General features: G+C 45.5%; 1 protein-coding gene and 1 pseudogene across 1 annotated transcript; one reads left to right on the forward strand and one right to left on the reverse strand.

Annotated features, from left to right (window-relative positions):
• Positions 1–865: 865 nt before the first annotated feature.
• On the reverse strand, positions 866–8,792 carry SPACA3 (sperm acrosome associated 3). Its single transcript, XM_039885987.1, has 5 exons — positions 8,526–8,792; positions 4,299–4,586; positions 3,332–3,490; positions 2,853–2,931; positions 866–1,004 (listed from the first exon to the last, which is right to left on the reverse strand). Exons 1-5 carry the CDS (start codon positions 8,695–8,697, stop codon positions 938–940), a joined length of 765 nt encoding a protein of 254 aa, XP_039741921.1. The 5' UTR covers positions 8,698–8,792; the 3' UTR covers positions 866–937.
• A 5,413-nt stretch (positions 8,793–14,205) lies between these two features.
• Positions 14,206–14,322, forward strand: LOC120621396 (uncharacterized; annotated as a pseudogene).
• The last annotated feature ends 1,820 nt before the right edge of the window (positions 14,323–16,142 follow it).

Genomic DNA, 16,142 nt, shown 5'->3' on the forward strand with positions numbered 1-16,142 from the left:
AGCGTCCCACATATTGAGAAAGACAGAGAACTGCCACCTGCTCCCTCCATCCCATGCTCCAGCCTTCCAGCAGCACGCAGCAGCACGAGTGGTGGCTTCCTTACCCAGGATGTGACGTGCACCATCGCTATCAGCGGCATTTGAATCTCCCGCCACTAGAGGGCACTGGAGAGCAGGGTGAGAGTCTGAGCGGAAGCCTTTGGTTTGGTGGCCAATCATGATGCACCACCCCCTGGTGGCCGCCAGAGTGTTAGCAGTCACCAGCTAGATGGCCGAGGCACCCTGGCCACCTTCTGCGACCAGAGCCACAGAAAATAAGGGTTCCAATGATGTTCCAAAACAAGCCAGAGGTACACGACACCACACCCAGGTAGAATTGCCAGATAAAATATAGAACAACTACCTAAATTTGAATTTCAGGTATACGACAAATCATTGTTCAATATAAGTATGTCTCATGCAATATTTGGGACGTACTCATAGTAAAACTTATTAGTTGTGTATCCAACATTCACATTTAATTCAGGCATCCTGTTTTTGTTATCATTGTTTGTTTCCTGTTTCTTTGTTTGTTTGTTTGTTTTGCTAAATTTGGCAAACCTAGGTCCAAGTAAAGGATTTAGGAAATTCTGCCAGGTGTGGTTAAGAGAGATACTGACCACTCCCACCCACACCCCCCACCCAGGTTTCTGGAATGGAAGCAAGCCTTGCGTGGTAAGCTTTTCAGAGCCTACCCAAAGCCCAGCCCAAGTGGACTGGTGAAGAAACCCTGAGATGTTCTGGCTCTAACATGCCACCTGGAAACACAGTGATAGCTGAGAACCACACTTATGTTTAACTATACTTTATTAGTTGGCTTGTCTTCCCACGCCTGGGTCAGGAACCAAACCACATCTCCCAGTCTGCTGCGCACGGCCTGGTGCATCCAGAGAGGATCCTAGAAGTCACAGCCATCCACCCAGTCTCTGAGGTCCTTGCCCTGGCAGTGATGCCTCCAGGCCTCCCTGAGGATGAAGGGTGGGGAAGAGGAGAGACCAAATCAGTGGCAACCTTCAGTTCCTGCTCAGAAAAGGACGGAAAGGAGGTGTGGGCTCTCAACCAGAAGAGAGGTGAGGAAAGGGGCTACCATGGAAAAGAGAAAAAAGTAAACTGTATTAACTAGCAAAGAACCCCCTAGAAGAAGTAAAAAAGGTAGAGAATGGCCCTTAAAAAGTCATCTATGTCCTCCTTATTTTACCAATGGAGAAAAAGAGTAATTTTCTCAAGTTCACCAAGAAGTCAGTGGCAAAGACCTGGTGTCCTAGGGTCCAGAGCCCCAGTCCAATACTTTTTGCCTACATCATGCTGCTTCAGCTGACAGTAATGCCCCCTTAAAGTGTATAGGCCTTCACAGTTTTCAAAGCATGGTCACATCTGTCACTCATTTATCCGCCCTCCAACACCCTTATAAGATAGGTTGGGAAGATATTATATTCCCTATATTCCAAATGAAAAACTGAGACTGAGATGCAAAATTACTTGACCAGGGTCTACAGCTAGTAAATGACAGAACTGCACCCACACCCAGTTCTCCTGGGCCTTTCGATTGTTGGTAACTACAGTTTATAGACTCTTTCAGGATTATTATCTTGTTCTAGTGTCACACTGGCATCTTGAGAAAGGTAAGCAAGATCCTGGGATCCTGGGTCCCAGGGTCTCAAGTTCCCAGGAATTCTAAACTTTGATATGTCAGACCCAATGACCAGGAGTACCCCTAAAGGACCTCTACTGCTCTAGTGACCAAGAGTGATCTACTAGGCTCTTTGTCTCTTCCATTAGACTCTGAGACCCTCGAGGGCAAAGACTTGGGTCTCGGCCATCTCTGAAGCTGTGGTCACTGTCGAGGCCCATCTCGGACCTTTTCTCCAGTCACAGTCATTTTCACCTCCTCCTCTCCCTCACTGATCACATATTATCTGTCCCTAGTCCTCCTCCACAGCCCCTCACACCCAATCCTTCTCCCGTCCATCCCCCATGCAACTGTCCTAGTCCAGACCCTATATCTCTCACCTAGACTCCTGCAAAGGTCCCCCCTGCACTGAGTCCCTCCCTAGACGTTTCATGCCTTCCAAATTACTCTCCCAGCCCTGTCACTATCACATCTGTCCATGGTTCCGGTTGCACCAGCCACCTCGAGTATTTTACCTTCTGCACATTCTTCCCCTTGCTGGTCTCTCACTCAGAACTGTGTGCAAAGGGAAGTTGGAGACTCTAAGTGACACTCCCATCAGAAGAGGCTGGGAAGCCTTGGGGCCACTGCCTCATCAGTACTCATCCAGTTCCCTTGCCTGTCAGGAGGCTTCAAAGGCTATCTCGTGGGAAGGAGGCAGGGAAAGAGAAGGCCGACAGGGTGAAGCTTGGGAGGGCCCACCCTGCTTCGGGCACGGAATCTATTATTTGATCCGTTGTACATCACGGGCCTTTATATAAAAGTTAGTTTAGGCAAAGATGCCACTGTTCAAAAAAACAAAAAACAAAAACAAACAAAAAAAAAACGATTTACGAGATCCAGACCTAGTGGACCTACAGGCAGGCATTGCAACATAAGCAATGCTGGGAAGAGCGAGGCTTGGTTCTGTGACCTCCAGGGAATTGCTTATCCTCCGTGAAACTCAGTGTGTTCTCTGTAAATACTTCTGGGGTGGTACTTCCGTGGTGGTAACCCCTACCACGGAAAGCCGTGTGGATGAGATGGCGAAGCCATGGAATGGTGCCTGGGACAACATGGGCACTCAGAAAAGGTTAGTGCCCTGCTGCTGCTGTCCACGAGTCCTGCCCGCATCAACCTGGGGGCTCTAGCCCAAGTCACTTACCAGCTGCTCAGACCCTGGGGCTCTTGAATTATCTTCATGGCACAGATAACAGTATCCTTGAGGTTAGGATTCAACAAGTCTGGAGTGGGAGACAGAAAAACGATGAGGGTGCAGGGGGCTCTCTCTCTCTCTCTCACACACACACACACACACACACACACACACTCCAAACCTGTCTCCCTCAGCCTGTCTCAGGACCTTCTTCAGGCTGGGTATCACACCATCATTTTTGTCTCCTATCAGAAGCTAACCCCTCCATTCCTATAGCTCTCAGGACAGCCCCCTACCCCCGTCTGGGACCCCAAATGAGATTCATGGAGGACCCACCCTCATCATTTGCCCATCCAGCAGAATGTGGGGTAGGGGTTCCCATTCAGAGATAAAGGCAAGAAAAGCAAAAAGCAAAAAAAAAGCATAAAGAAGCAAAGGCTGGTGTAGCAGCCTACCCCCAGCCAGCCCCAGGCTCGCGCCCAGCCTACCGGAGCAGTACATCTGGCACTGGTTGGGGACATTTGGGGTGAAATTTTTGCACCACTTCCGGCTGCTGATCTGGAAGATGCCATTGTTGGTGCTCCCATCAGCTTCGTGGTCCACAGCAGCTGTGTTGAAACCACTTGTGAAATAAGCAAGACAGATCCCTGTATAGAGTAGACACATAGGCCTGTGGGTCACAAGGTCAAGGCCAACCCAGACCAGAGTGCTCACAGTAGCTCCTTCAAGCCTCAGCTCCTGCTTCAAGGTGATCAGGGCAGATGCCCTCTCACCTACTTGACAAATGAATCCATTGAGACTCAGAGGGGCAAAGTGACTTACTCAAGGTCACATACAGCTATGAAATAGCAAGAGTCCAGCCTGCACCTCAAGCCTTCTGGCCATAGGCCAGCAAGCTTCCCGTTGTCTCACGATTCCGCACATAGTGGGGCCCAAGAAATGTTTGTGGAATGAATGAATAAGCTAAATCTTTTGAGGCAAGATTAGGAAGACATAGGTGGGACCTGTAGAGAATTAGAACTAGAGAAAAAATAAGTCCAGATGTGGCTGTATTTGCAGCTTCCCAAAAGTGCCACCAGTTCAAAAAGCTTGGTATTACCGGTTTGCTCAGTTTACCCTAAACATCAATGGGAATGTCTGGTCCTCGTGCCAAGATTAAACTTGGGGTACTGAACGATTCTGTTCCTGTGACTCCCAACTTTAGCAGCGGGGAAAATGAAGGGGCGTTTCTGATTTGGCTGCCCATTGTCTGCCTACTATGTATTTACCACAGTGCTGGATGTTCTCTACCCGTCATCTCATATAATCCTTGTCTTATAAATGAGAGCTGAGGCTCAGAAAGCTCCTGAGCCCACACCCCATGAATAAGGAGTGAGGGAGAGGTGGAGCGGGGAGAGGAGGAGGGGAAAGTGTGGTGCGAGGGGGACAGGGCCAGCCAGGGAGAGGGGTTCTCACAGTCAGCCAGGCTGTAGCCCCGATATCCCTCGAGGCCGAAATCCTTGAGCACTCTGGCCAGCTCACAGCGACTGTAGACCTTGGCCTGGCTGGAGGTGAGCAGGCAGCTGAGCAGAGAGGCCAAGGCCAGCAGTCCGATCCCGGGTGGGCACGGCTGCCTTCTGGGAGCCCAGCTCCTGGCTTCCATGCAGGTGGTAGATGTGAAGCCCCACCACGCTGGCTCAAAGCCGGGCTTTGGGATGGCAGGCAGCTCAACAGCCCTGGTCGTCCTCTCACAGAAGGCTACCCCTTAGAAGAAGAAGGGAAACAGGGCCAGGGATCTGGGGAGAGGCTCCAACGCTGCCAGCCAGCTCCCTCACAGGCTTGGTGAAGCATCAGCCACACCCTTGAGATTCAGGAGCGGGTTCCCTGAGTCCAGCCCCTCTCCCTTCCAATCCTGCTTGATACCACCCTGCCCCGGCAGCTGAGAGAAGAGGATGGGACATCACGGCGGGGAGGGAAGGAGAAACATTTTGAGCTTCATACTATATGCCAGGCATTATGGAATTCTGAGGCCCAAGATTTCACAACTAAGAAGGGGCAAAGTTTGGACGGAGACCAAAGTTTATATGAATCCGAAGCCTCACTGGGATATGGCCATGAGCGATTGTTCTCAGAGAGAAGGGCCAAGCAATGTCATTGGTGTAAATCAGTCCCTAAACCCAGTTGCCAAGGAAACTCTTCTTGAACTGAGCCTCTCTCCCCTGGCCTGAACTGAAACAAGTTCCCCCAGAACACTGCCACCTGCAGCTGCTCTTTCTCCCGCACACAGGCCTACAGGGCAGTGCTGAAATTGTCCTTCACGCCCACTGCCCCTTCTAAACCATCACCTTGCAAGAGCCCCTCCTCCCTCGAAGCTCACCTGAGCTCGTTTGGTGTGCCCTCCCTGCCTCTCATCGCTGGCTCTGGAGGCCAGTCCTCCCCAGTATCACAAAGGACATTAGTACCTGGTCATGACCTCGGCCTCCATTCTGTCTCAGCCACCCACTCCCATGGCCTTGTCACCCCTGCATTCACCAGCACCCCACATTCCCCTACCTCTGCGACCTTCGATTTCATTCTCTCCCTGACCACCACCTCTAACACACCTTTCCATGTCTCTCATGACCCCATCACACGTGCCCTCCACCTTCATAAGATCAAAAAAATGAAACGGTCACACAACCTCAAAAATGGGTGTCCCTGCAAACATGTGGCCTCCACCCCCACTGAAGCTTCCAGCCATTGAGGGTGGCGAGGTGAGTTAAGGGTGCGGCTTTGCAGTAAGACTTGAGTCTGAAGCCCACTTCTACACTTTTTGACATGTCTGACTTTGGACACTTCCCAAGCCTCATTTTCTTCATCAGTAAAATGAGGAAATCTGTAACACCTGCCTCACAAGATTGTTGAAAGAATGAATGAGAAAAAAAGGCACAGAGAGAACTTAGCTCTTTGCACTAAAAATAGGTCAGTTGTTATTTCTATTATGAAATACTTCTAACACCAGCACTAATGCTTGTCTTTGACCAGCTTTCTCTCTCTCATTGTCTTAGAAGGAGATTCAAGAACCTCACTGTTGTCCTGGAGCCCCCTCCATGCCCTGTCCTACCCCATCACTCCCAGAAGACCTGGCCACCTGCCTCAAAGAGAAAGACAAGGTGAGATTGACTTCCTCTTTCTGCCTTAAGTCCCTGTCCCACTTACGAAATGCATCAGTAGCCTCATGCGCCCTCATCTTCACCCCCTAGTGTGAAGATGAAGTGCTTCTACACTTGTCAAAACCCATCTTCCCTCCGAGCTCTAGATTTCATTCTTTCCCATCACTAAGCCTTGTTTCACTGGCCATGTCTTCTCTCTCAGCATCATCAGCATCTTCTTTCTACCAGCTTCTTCTTCCACATATATAAACATGCTAATAAAATACTTTCTCTCGATTCCTGTCATTATCTATGTTGACCTGTCTCTCTCCCTCTCTTCTCATCTAAACTTCTAGGGGGAAAATTATCTCTGTCTTGCCTCCCATTTGTGTTTCAACCCAGTGGAATTTAGCTTCCCCGCCACCACTCGCCCGAAGCTGTTCCGCTCAGTCCAATGGACCCTTGTCAGTTCTTGTCTCGTGGGCGCCCTCAGCAGTATTTCGCACTGCAGACCACCCCACCTTGCTGAAACTCTTGCCTCTCCTAGCTCCCATGATGCTCCGTCTCCCAGGTTCCCTCTTTCCTCTCAGGCTATTTCTTCTCATTCTCCTTTTGTGGACTCCACTTCTGCCCAGGTCCTGAATGCTGCTATGCTTTCCAAGCGTTTCTCCCTCATCCCTCTTATCTTCGGCTTCGGGATGCCCCCTGGGCAGGCCTGCTGTTTACTCCACCCGCATACTGATGACTTTATATTACACCTTCCCCGGGACCAGACCAGCAGACCCCATATCTCCACTTGGATATCCCAGCCACCTCTAATGAAGTATGTCGAAAACAGAACTAATGCTTCCACTAAAATCTACTCTTCCTTATGTCTTCCCTTGCTTGGCTTAAAATATACTAGGTTTTAAACTCATAGTTTTATCTAAACTAGAAATACGAATGTTACTCTTCACTCCGTCTCTCCATCACGACATCCCTCACCCCTCCCAACCATCACTCAATCCGCCTTTCCCTTAGTTCAGACCACCATCACGGGATGCTGATGGCCTCCTTGTATCCGGTCCTGACCCTTCTTCCAACTATTTTATGCACATTTACCAGAAAGAATTTTTCAACCAAAAAGCCTGTGACACCCTTCGATGGCTCCTTTCATCATTGCTCCTAAGCATGATCCACAAGGCCCCTCATGACCCAGCCCTGCTGATCCCTCCCTCACTTACACTTTAAGTTCCATTAATACCATAGTGTACACTCACGATGATCCTCTATCTAGGAAAGAAACTCTCTGTTTTCCTTTCCATTAGTAACTCTCATAATTCAAGGATCCCATCACAGATGACTTCTCCAGCAAGACTCTCCTGGCAGGCCACTGCTCCCCAACACTCTCAAAGCACCTGTCCCTCTGTCACACTGGACTGTAGTATATGTTAGTCTTTCCCGCCACTTCCAAAGAACAGTGGTTGTCCTATTCATTTTCATCTCCTAAGGGTCAAGCAGAGTTGCTGGTATGGAGTGACTGTTCAGCTTCTTAAACCGAATTATACTGAAGTCATGACCACAAGAGCATAAGCCCTTCCCATCCAAGTGTGGGAAGAAACAGACGAAGACAATTAACCTCACCGAGTTCTTTTTTCTTTTTCTTATTCTTGCTAAGTTCTTAAAACCTGGCAGACACTGTGCCAGGCCTTTTCTGGATGTTTTCCAACTTAATCTCATCTAATCTTCTCAACAATTCAAGGGGGATAGGATTAATATCCCCAATTTATAGGTGAAGAAACCAAGTTGACCGCTGTACAGAGACTCTTTTTTGATTTTTTTTTTTTTTTTGGTAGTAAAGTGACTTAAAGTAATTTTATCTCGAGCATTTCACAGCAGGTTCAGAGGTATAAGGAGTCAGGTCTGGTGATTCAGAGACTAGAGACCTGCCAGCACGGGCTTCTCTCTCTCTCTGAACTCATCACTCTCCTAGCCCAGAATGTCCCCCCATCACAGACCCCACCTTTCTGTTTCCACACCCTCTGCTGGCCAGACCAGCCCAGGGACCTGGTTAACAGCTGCAGAAAGAGAGGGAAGGGGGCTCACTGATCAGGTGTCGGTCCCACCAAAGCTGACACAGCAGTGACAGTGGCGGCGGCAGCAGTGACCCTGAACCCTGCTTCAGCTCAGGACACCCCCATAATACTGCTGGGTCCCCAGGCACCCAGCTTTAAGAGAATGATGGGAGCGGGCAGGCTCCAAACTGATGTGGGGCCTTCTGGAACTCCCCAGTTCTGTGATCTCATCTTCTAGAACCATCTCTCACCCACTAAGCTTTGACTAGCCCTTGAGTTCCTCAGTTTCAGGGCCTGGGGACATGTTAGGAGTATCTAAGCCCAACTCCTCTCACCCAAGTCTACACACACACACATGCACACACACACACACACACACACACACACACACACACACACACACACACACAATGTTTGAAGATGGCTCTTCTTCCCAGCTCTTCAGGCAGCTACCCAGCAATGATAGCAGGTGTCCACTGCCTTCCCAGGCAGCCTATCTCACTGTCAAACATCTTTACCTGGCAGAAAGTTCTTCTTTAATGCTGAGCCACAAATCACCCCCTTCCTCCATCTAGATGATGACTGTTCAGTGGACAAGCCTGGAACAAAGGTGATGCTGTCAACCCTAAAGCTAGAGAGACAGAGAAGTAAAATGAAAGGGCATGTGACACCTACACTGCTGCTCCGCATGAGGGTCCTGCTTGAAACCTATGTGGCACAGCATTAAAGCATGGGCTTTGGAGTCAGGCTGACCTAGACATGAACACTGGCACTGGTGACCACCAGCTGGGTGACCCAGAAAAAGTGACTTCACCTCTCAGTTTCCTCAATTCTCAAGTGAGACTAAGAATACCTGAAATATCTTTATAGGTGCTTAGTACTTAGTACTTAAAGTACAGCACTTAGTACTACTCAGGGTGCTCAAGACACAGGGTCAATTACTACTCAGAGCAGAGCATGGCCATAAATGTATGAAGCTGCACTGTGGCATTGGGCCCCACCACAGACGGACCAGGTTAGAATTGAGGATCGGTGCATCATCATATCAGGATTTTTCTTCCTTGCCTTTTAAAAAGAAATTTAAAGTGAGATCTACTCTCAATAAATTTTAAGTGTACAGTACAGTGTCATTGACTATAGGCACAGTGTTGTTCAACAGATCTCTAGAGCTTATTCATTTTTAGCTCAACTGAAACTTTATACCCGTTGATTAGTAACTCCCCAGCCTCTAGTTCCTTCTTCGAGTCTATACACCACTATTTCCCTCTTCGAGTCTGAACTCGACTGTTTTAAATACCTCGTATAAGTAGAATAATGCCACATTTGTCCTTCTGTGACCAGCTTATTTCACTTAGCATAATGTTTTCGAGGTTCATCCATGTTGTCACATATTGCAGAATTGCCTTCTTTTTTAAAGCTGAATAATATAAAATAATGTGTGTAAAACATACCATTTCTTTTCAATCCATCTGTCAGTGGACATTTGGTTGTTTCCACATCTTGGCTATTGTGAATCATGCTGCAATGAATGTAGGAGTGCTAATATCTCTTTGAGATCCTGATTTCAATTTTTTGGATAAATTTCCAGGAGTGAGATCTCTGGATTATATGGTTTGAGAAAGCTCCACTCTGCTTTCCATAATGGCTGCACCATGTTGCATTCCCACCAACAGTGTGCGAGGGTTCCAGTTTTTCCACATCCTTGCCAATCCCTGTTGTCTTTTATATATATGCCATCCTAACAGAAGTCAGGTGATATCTCACCATGGTTTTCATTTCCCTGTCGATTAGTGACACTGAGCATTTTTTTTCATATACCTATTGGTCATTTGCATGTTTTCTTTGGGAAAATGGCTATTCGGCATCAGTATTTCTTAAAAGCTCCCCGCAATGACTCCACCACGTGGCCAGGCTTGAGCCTTTATTCAGGAAAAAAAGCTCTGTACCTGAGTTAGATAAACCTTAGTTCAATGTCTTGCTCTTCTCTCAACTGGCTATTTAGTCTTGACAAGTTAACCTCTGTTTCTTCGATGTAAAATGGAGTCGTGACCCTGTGGAACCACGGTACTTCATTTCCCTCAGCCTGATTTTGCTCCTCTATAACATGGAAATAATCCTCCCTCACTGTCTCAGTGCATGAAGATGCTTACCGCTTACACCAGTATATTTTAGTTATTTTTATTGTCTGGCCCTCGGTGGTGATTCTGTCTGTTTGAGTTTAGAGGGTTTTACCACATCGGCCTGATTTTACCATTGTATCGCTTCTTTTTATTGAGTAATCTTTCATTTTATTTTATTTTATTGCATGTTTTGTTTTTCCCACCTGACTTTCACTTTTAAATGGGGAATAAGAAACAGCAGCTCAAAAGAATACAGTTATGAGGGCAGACACGGCCCCCGTTGGGGATTGGCGGGCCTTTATTTCTCTGCTGAGCTCTGCATGAGTCTTTTCTGTTTCCCCGAAGTGAGCTCAGATTCTTGACCACATCTTAGCAGAGATCTTCCACCACTCCCTTCAGCTTTAAGAGCTCCAGCAGCATCTCTTGCATTCATATTCCCTGTCCCAGCATTTCTGAAAAATAAATAAATAAATAATAATGTCTGGCCACTATATTTAAAATCTCTAGTGGACCCAGGTATCAAAGAGTTTTTTGGATGCTTCCAGATGATTTCAAAGTGCTACCAGGCTGAGGACCACTGTTCTACTCAAACTTTTGGTAGTTCCCTAAATGTGTGACAATGTTTTGCATCCATGTCTTATAAGCTATTATAAGCTATGTCAAACACACCCTTTTTGCTCCAACTCCCTGGCTAGGTTCTAGTCCACCTTAAAGCATCACTAAAGCTTGGCTTCCTCTCCTAGACTCCTTGGACTGAGTTAGGAATCCCCCACTTCCTTTCACAGCATCGAGTGCTAATTTGTGATCTCATCACTTATCACATTATATCAGCATCTTTTTTATCACTCCCACCGGACTAGGGGATGCCTGATGTGTTTCTCATGTCAACTTTCCCATCGTCAAGAACGAGATCAAAAAATAGTATGTAAAGAAATGAAGAAATGAATGAAAATCACCTAGTCGGTTGATTCCGAAAAACCTTAGCCCAGAGGACTCCACCAAGATAGCACTGAATCTGGTCCCAAAGAGTGTGCCAGGGTCACTGTGGACAATGGAAAAATGAGTCTTCCTCTGGCTGCATGTAGGAAGAGCCTAGAGCTCCCAGAAGAAGACCTGGTCACCCGATCCACTCCAAACTTAGTACATTGAAAACAGTATGTGGCTGTGAGTGCAAGACACTGTTATCAGGAGATCTGAGATATGTAAAGGCTATAAGCCTATGCTAAATAGTCTCACACCAGCATATTTTTTTAGTTTTTTGTCTCCATTATTCTGTCCTCATCTCTGCAATAATTTTATGTGTCAACTTGACTGGGCCACAGGGTGCCCAGATATTTGGTCAAACATTCTAGGAGTTTCTGTGAGGGTGTTTCTGGATAAGATTAACATTGTTCATTGAAACGTATTTGACATATAATGTGTAAATTTAAGGTGTGCAACACGTTAATTTGATACATTTATATATGGTGATATGATTCTCAACATAGGGATAAGTAGCACTTCTATCACATTACACAATTATTTCTTTTTAGTGGTTAGGATAATTAAGTTCTAGTCTCTTAGCAAGTTTAATGGTTATAATACAATGTTATTGCCTATAGTCACTATATTGTACATTAGATGAGATTAACATTTAAATCAATAGACTGAGTAAAGCAGATTGCCCTCCCTAGTGTGGACGGGCCTCATCCAATCAGTTGAAGGCCCGAATAACAAAAAAGCCAATCCTCCTCAAATAAAAGAGACTTCCTCCTGCCTGACAGTGTTCAAACTGAGACATGGGCTTTTTTTCTGCCTGTGGACTCAAACCAAAACATCAGTTCTTCCTGGTCTCAAGCCTGCCAGCTTTTGGACTGGAACTATGCCATTGGTTCTCTTGGGTCTCCAGCTTACTAACTCAGCCTGTAGATTTGGGGACTTAGCCACCTACATAATTTCATAGCCTATTTAAATACACACACACACACACACACACACACTCTTCTAGCCAGACTTTTTATAGTTCCCTCTATGTGTGTAGGCATGTGTGTGTGTTTCTGTCTCTGTGTGCACATATCTTTTTAATTCTGTTTCTCTGGAGAACGTTGACTGATACACTCCTTGTGTAAAGCTCATAGAAAAATCATTTAACAGTTATTCCATTTCTTAATCTACATTGTTCCCTTCTTTGCCCTGGTGCCGCTACTGGCTGACATTCTTCCCTCTCATCTTATGATCTGTGTCTTCTACACTACAGGGCATCTGGCTGAGAGTAGCCAGACCTGGGCTGGAGTCCCGATGTCACGAACTCACTAGCTCTGTGACCTGGGTGGCTAGTTAGCCTTGCTAAGCCTCAATACCTCTCTTGGAAAGTGAAAAAGAACTGCTACCTCACCTAAGGGTTATTGAGGGGGTTAGTGAGATAACGTGCACAGCATCTTACACAGAACCTGGCCCCAAGCAGACACTCCTTAAAAGATAGTTTTCAATTTTTGTTATATTGAAGGAGAAGAAACCAAGTAACCAAACTTTTGAGAACTGCACTTGAATTGTCAAGAAGGCTCTGAGTAAAAGGGCCTGAAGGATATTTCAAAAGAAAAGCATGAGTTTGTTTTAACCAGTCAGAGGCCTCTCCTTATCCAAGTCTGTGCTGTGTTGGCCCTCAATGAAGTCACAAGACCTCTGGATAAGCAGGAAATTATTCTACTAGCATTCATCTTAGACTTTTATCCTAGGGATTTGTTCTGATACAACCTAAAGAAAAAGGAAAGACATCTATCTTGGAAAAAGGGCTTGTTCATTCCTGTCACATTCCACCCTCCCCATCCTGATGTCCTTCAGAGGTCAAAAAAGGTTCTTATGCTCTCCGCATAAGTTATCTGGGACTGCAATCATTTCCTAACTGGTCTCTCTACATTCAAAAGATAGAGCTGAATACACTATTCTCCATTTTTAAACCTTTCAGTGGCTCTCTATCACTTGAAGGACTAGTTCAGCCACCTCAATTCAGTAGCCAGATGGTATTCCACAGTTTGTCTCCTCCCCACTCCTCCACCTCACCTCCCAGCACATTTCCCTCTGCACATCACCCCCTGGGCTTCCACAGTTCTGAAATGCCAACTTTTCCCCAAACTTATCTGCCTAAAATCTCTCTTTTTTGAGCACCAGATAACTCCATTTCATCCTTCAACATCAACCCAGAATTGAAACTTTTGCGGGAAGTATTAATCCAACACTCCATAACTCCTAAACTCTCCAATCTTTCTTGCTGTTCTAGCACCCTGAGTTAATCCCTATCACAGAACTACCACATTACGCTATAATTTATGGGGTACGTGACTGTAGCCATGTCTGTGAGATATTCCAGAACAAGGAGTATGGTATATCTATCTGTGTATTTCCTTGACCTATTAATGGGGAAGGCACACAGAAGGCACTGAATAAAGGTTAGATGAATACGTTTAAAACCACACTGATTGGGGAGGGAGGGAGATGAATGAAACTATAAAGGGATAGCATGAAGGAGGTTTTGTTAGGGACTAAACAGTTCTGTATCTTGACCAGAGAGACAGCTACACGTTAAAAAACAGGTACACGTTTTGTTAGAGGACTAAACAGTTCTGTATCTTGACAGAGACAACTACACGTTACGTTTTGTTAGGGACTAAACAGTTCTGTATCTTGACCAGAGAGACAGCTACACGTTAAAAAACAACATAGAGCTATACACACACATTGCAACAATGTTGATGCCCTGATTTGGGTATTATACTACAGTTATGTTAGATGTAATCATCAGGGGAAACTGAATGAAAGGTACATGGGAACCCTCTGTATTTTTGCAACTTGCTGTGACTCTATAACTATTTGAAAATAATATTTTTTACAAAGGAAAAATGCACAGGTTTTATGGTTCTGACTTATCTAATAAAATCATTGGAAATGAGGGCGATCAACTCTGGAATTTTTCACAAAGTCTAATTTAAGATTATTTGAAACTGACTAGCTAGAGGGTGAATGATTAGAACATAAGCATAACTCAAATTAGTTTCGACGTCTGGTTTATTGCTCTAAAGGCCTTCAAACCACTGCTTGAATCTACTACGGCCATGCCACACTGAATGTGCCTGATCTCGTCTGATCGGAAGCTAAGCAGGGTTGGGCCTGGGTAGTACTTGGATGGGAGACCACCTAGGAAGACCAGGTGCTGTAGGGAGAAAAAAAAAAAAAAAAAAACACTGCTCGAGTGGTTAGAGCCCTGAGTAGATCGAATCGGGTCAGTGCAGCTGTGGGAGCTGAACACAGTCACCTACGATAAACACCTGGAAAAAACATAAAGCTTCAGTTACACTTCCTGACCAGATAGAAAGAGACTGAATAGGAGGACAGAAACTACAGGCCCGACCCATGACTTTGGGAAGCCTTAAGACCTAAATGTCTGAGTCCATGTCCTCAGCAACTTGGAAGCCCTCACAAGCTGGAGGTGCTAAAAACAGAGGCTTTCAGTAAACCTTCAAAAGCATAAGGCCTCTACAACCCAGGGCATCTAAAATTTTGAGATTCTTAGCAACCTGAGTGGGCTAACAACCTGACGATTTCAAGAGCCTAGACCCATTGGAGTCTGGGACCCCTAATAACTGAGGTCTCTAATACTCTGAGGCCTTTGAGAACCATGAAGCCTTTAATAAATTGAAAAATCGAATAACCTTGGGCTTCTAACAACTCAAGACCTATAATAAACTGAGACTCTTAGCAACCCAAGTTGCCTAGCAACTTGGAGACTCAAATTATCAGTGACTCTTAGCAACCAGAAAGATTATACAACCTGGTAGCCCAGCCTACATCTTACTCTGGACCCAGACGGCTTCTCCTTGTGCAGTGACTGCACACGAAATCTTGAGAATCAGTGTGTTCTAAAGAGATAGAGACAGAATCAAGAACCAAAGACCTGTGTTTAATGTTCTGTTTATGCCACTTACTAACTATCCTTTGGCTTAATGTCCCTATCGATCTCCTTACATATAAAATGAGAAAGATAATTATAATATCTAGCTCATAAAGTTATTATGAGAATCAGTTAAGAAAGCCTATGGGAGAGCATTTTAACAGCTATACGTCGGCAAGTTGCCATTTCTGACTCTTCCCATCTCAATACCCACCATGTTCTATCAATTCTACTTTCAAACTGTATTCTAGCTCTGCCACCACCACCAAAGTCTCAGGTTTTTCCACTTCGTTATCTACATTGCCACCAGTTATCCTTCTAGCACACAAGTCCTATCATGTCACTTTTGCCTAGAGGCTTTCTCTGGCTCCCTTGTTTTTGGAGTCAAGTTCAAACTCTTCAACATGGGACATAAAGTTTTCATGATCAGGCCCTATTTTTCCAGCTTCATTTCAATCACTCTCCCAAACCCCACTTTCTTTGTTTGCTCCTAATACAAACCTGAGAGGTGGATATTATCATTTTCATTTCACAGATAAAGAAACTGAAAGAAGTAACTTACCCAAGTTACCAAAGCAGTGATTTGAAATCAAGTCTGACTCCAAAACCCAAGTTATCTGACTGCAAAGTCCAGGAACCATCAGTGCCTCTTGGGAGGTTCCAAAAATGTGATTCTCTGGCCTCTCTCTTAATAAACCAACTTTGGTATTGTCCCAAAGCCCGTCCCCCATTTTTCTGTGGGAGCCACTGGACGACATTCAGCTTTGGTGGAGTTTGGGGATTTACCACCAAGGGACTGTCTCCTTGCACACTAAATTACAAATAATATAAATCAGATCTAAGAGACTGTTAAGACTATGCCCAGTGATAACCTGTGGCCTGTCTCATTTTGCTACGTGGTTCATGGTGTAATTTTAGGATAAAGGGTTAGAAACCTAACTCCGTGTTGTTGCTCCTCAAAAAGATGAAGTTATTGACATCTTTGTGACGAAAGTCATTTTTACTAATATACTTCCTGTTAATGAAACAGGTTATTCTGAGTTTTAAGAATATACATTTTCCTCCATAAGACTCTATAAAGCTACTCTCAT

This window comes from Pteropus medius, unplaced genomic scaffold (genome assembly GCF_902729225.1).
Source record: "Pteropus medius unplaced genomic scaffold, Ma_sr-lr_union100, whole genome shotgun sequence".
NCBI classification, from domain to species: domain Eukaryota; kingdom Metazoa; phylum Chordata; class Mammalia; order Chiroptera; family Pteropodidae; genus Pteropus; species Pteropus medius.

Excerpts from the sequence above, each read along its gene's own strand:
- SPACA3 (XM_039885987.1), bottom strand. The coding sequence starts at position 8,697 with ATGCGGAGCAGCAGTGTAGGTGTCACATGCCCTTTCATTTTACTTCTC. Across the intron at positions 3,491-4,298 it reads GGGCTACAGCCTGGCTGACT|GGATCTGTCTTGCTTATTTC; the intron begins GTGAGAACCCCT and ends TACTCTATACAG. Across the intron at positions 1,005-2,852 it reads CCCCAGGGTCTGAGCAGCTG|GGAGGCCTGGAGGCATCACT; the intron begins GTAAGTGACTTG and ends CTTCATCCTCAG.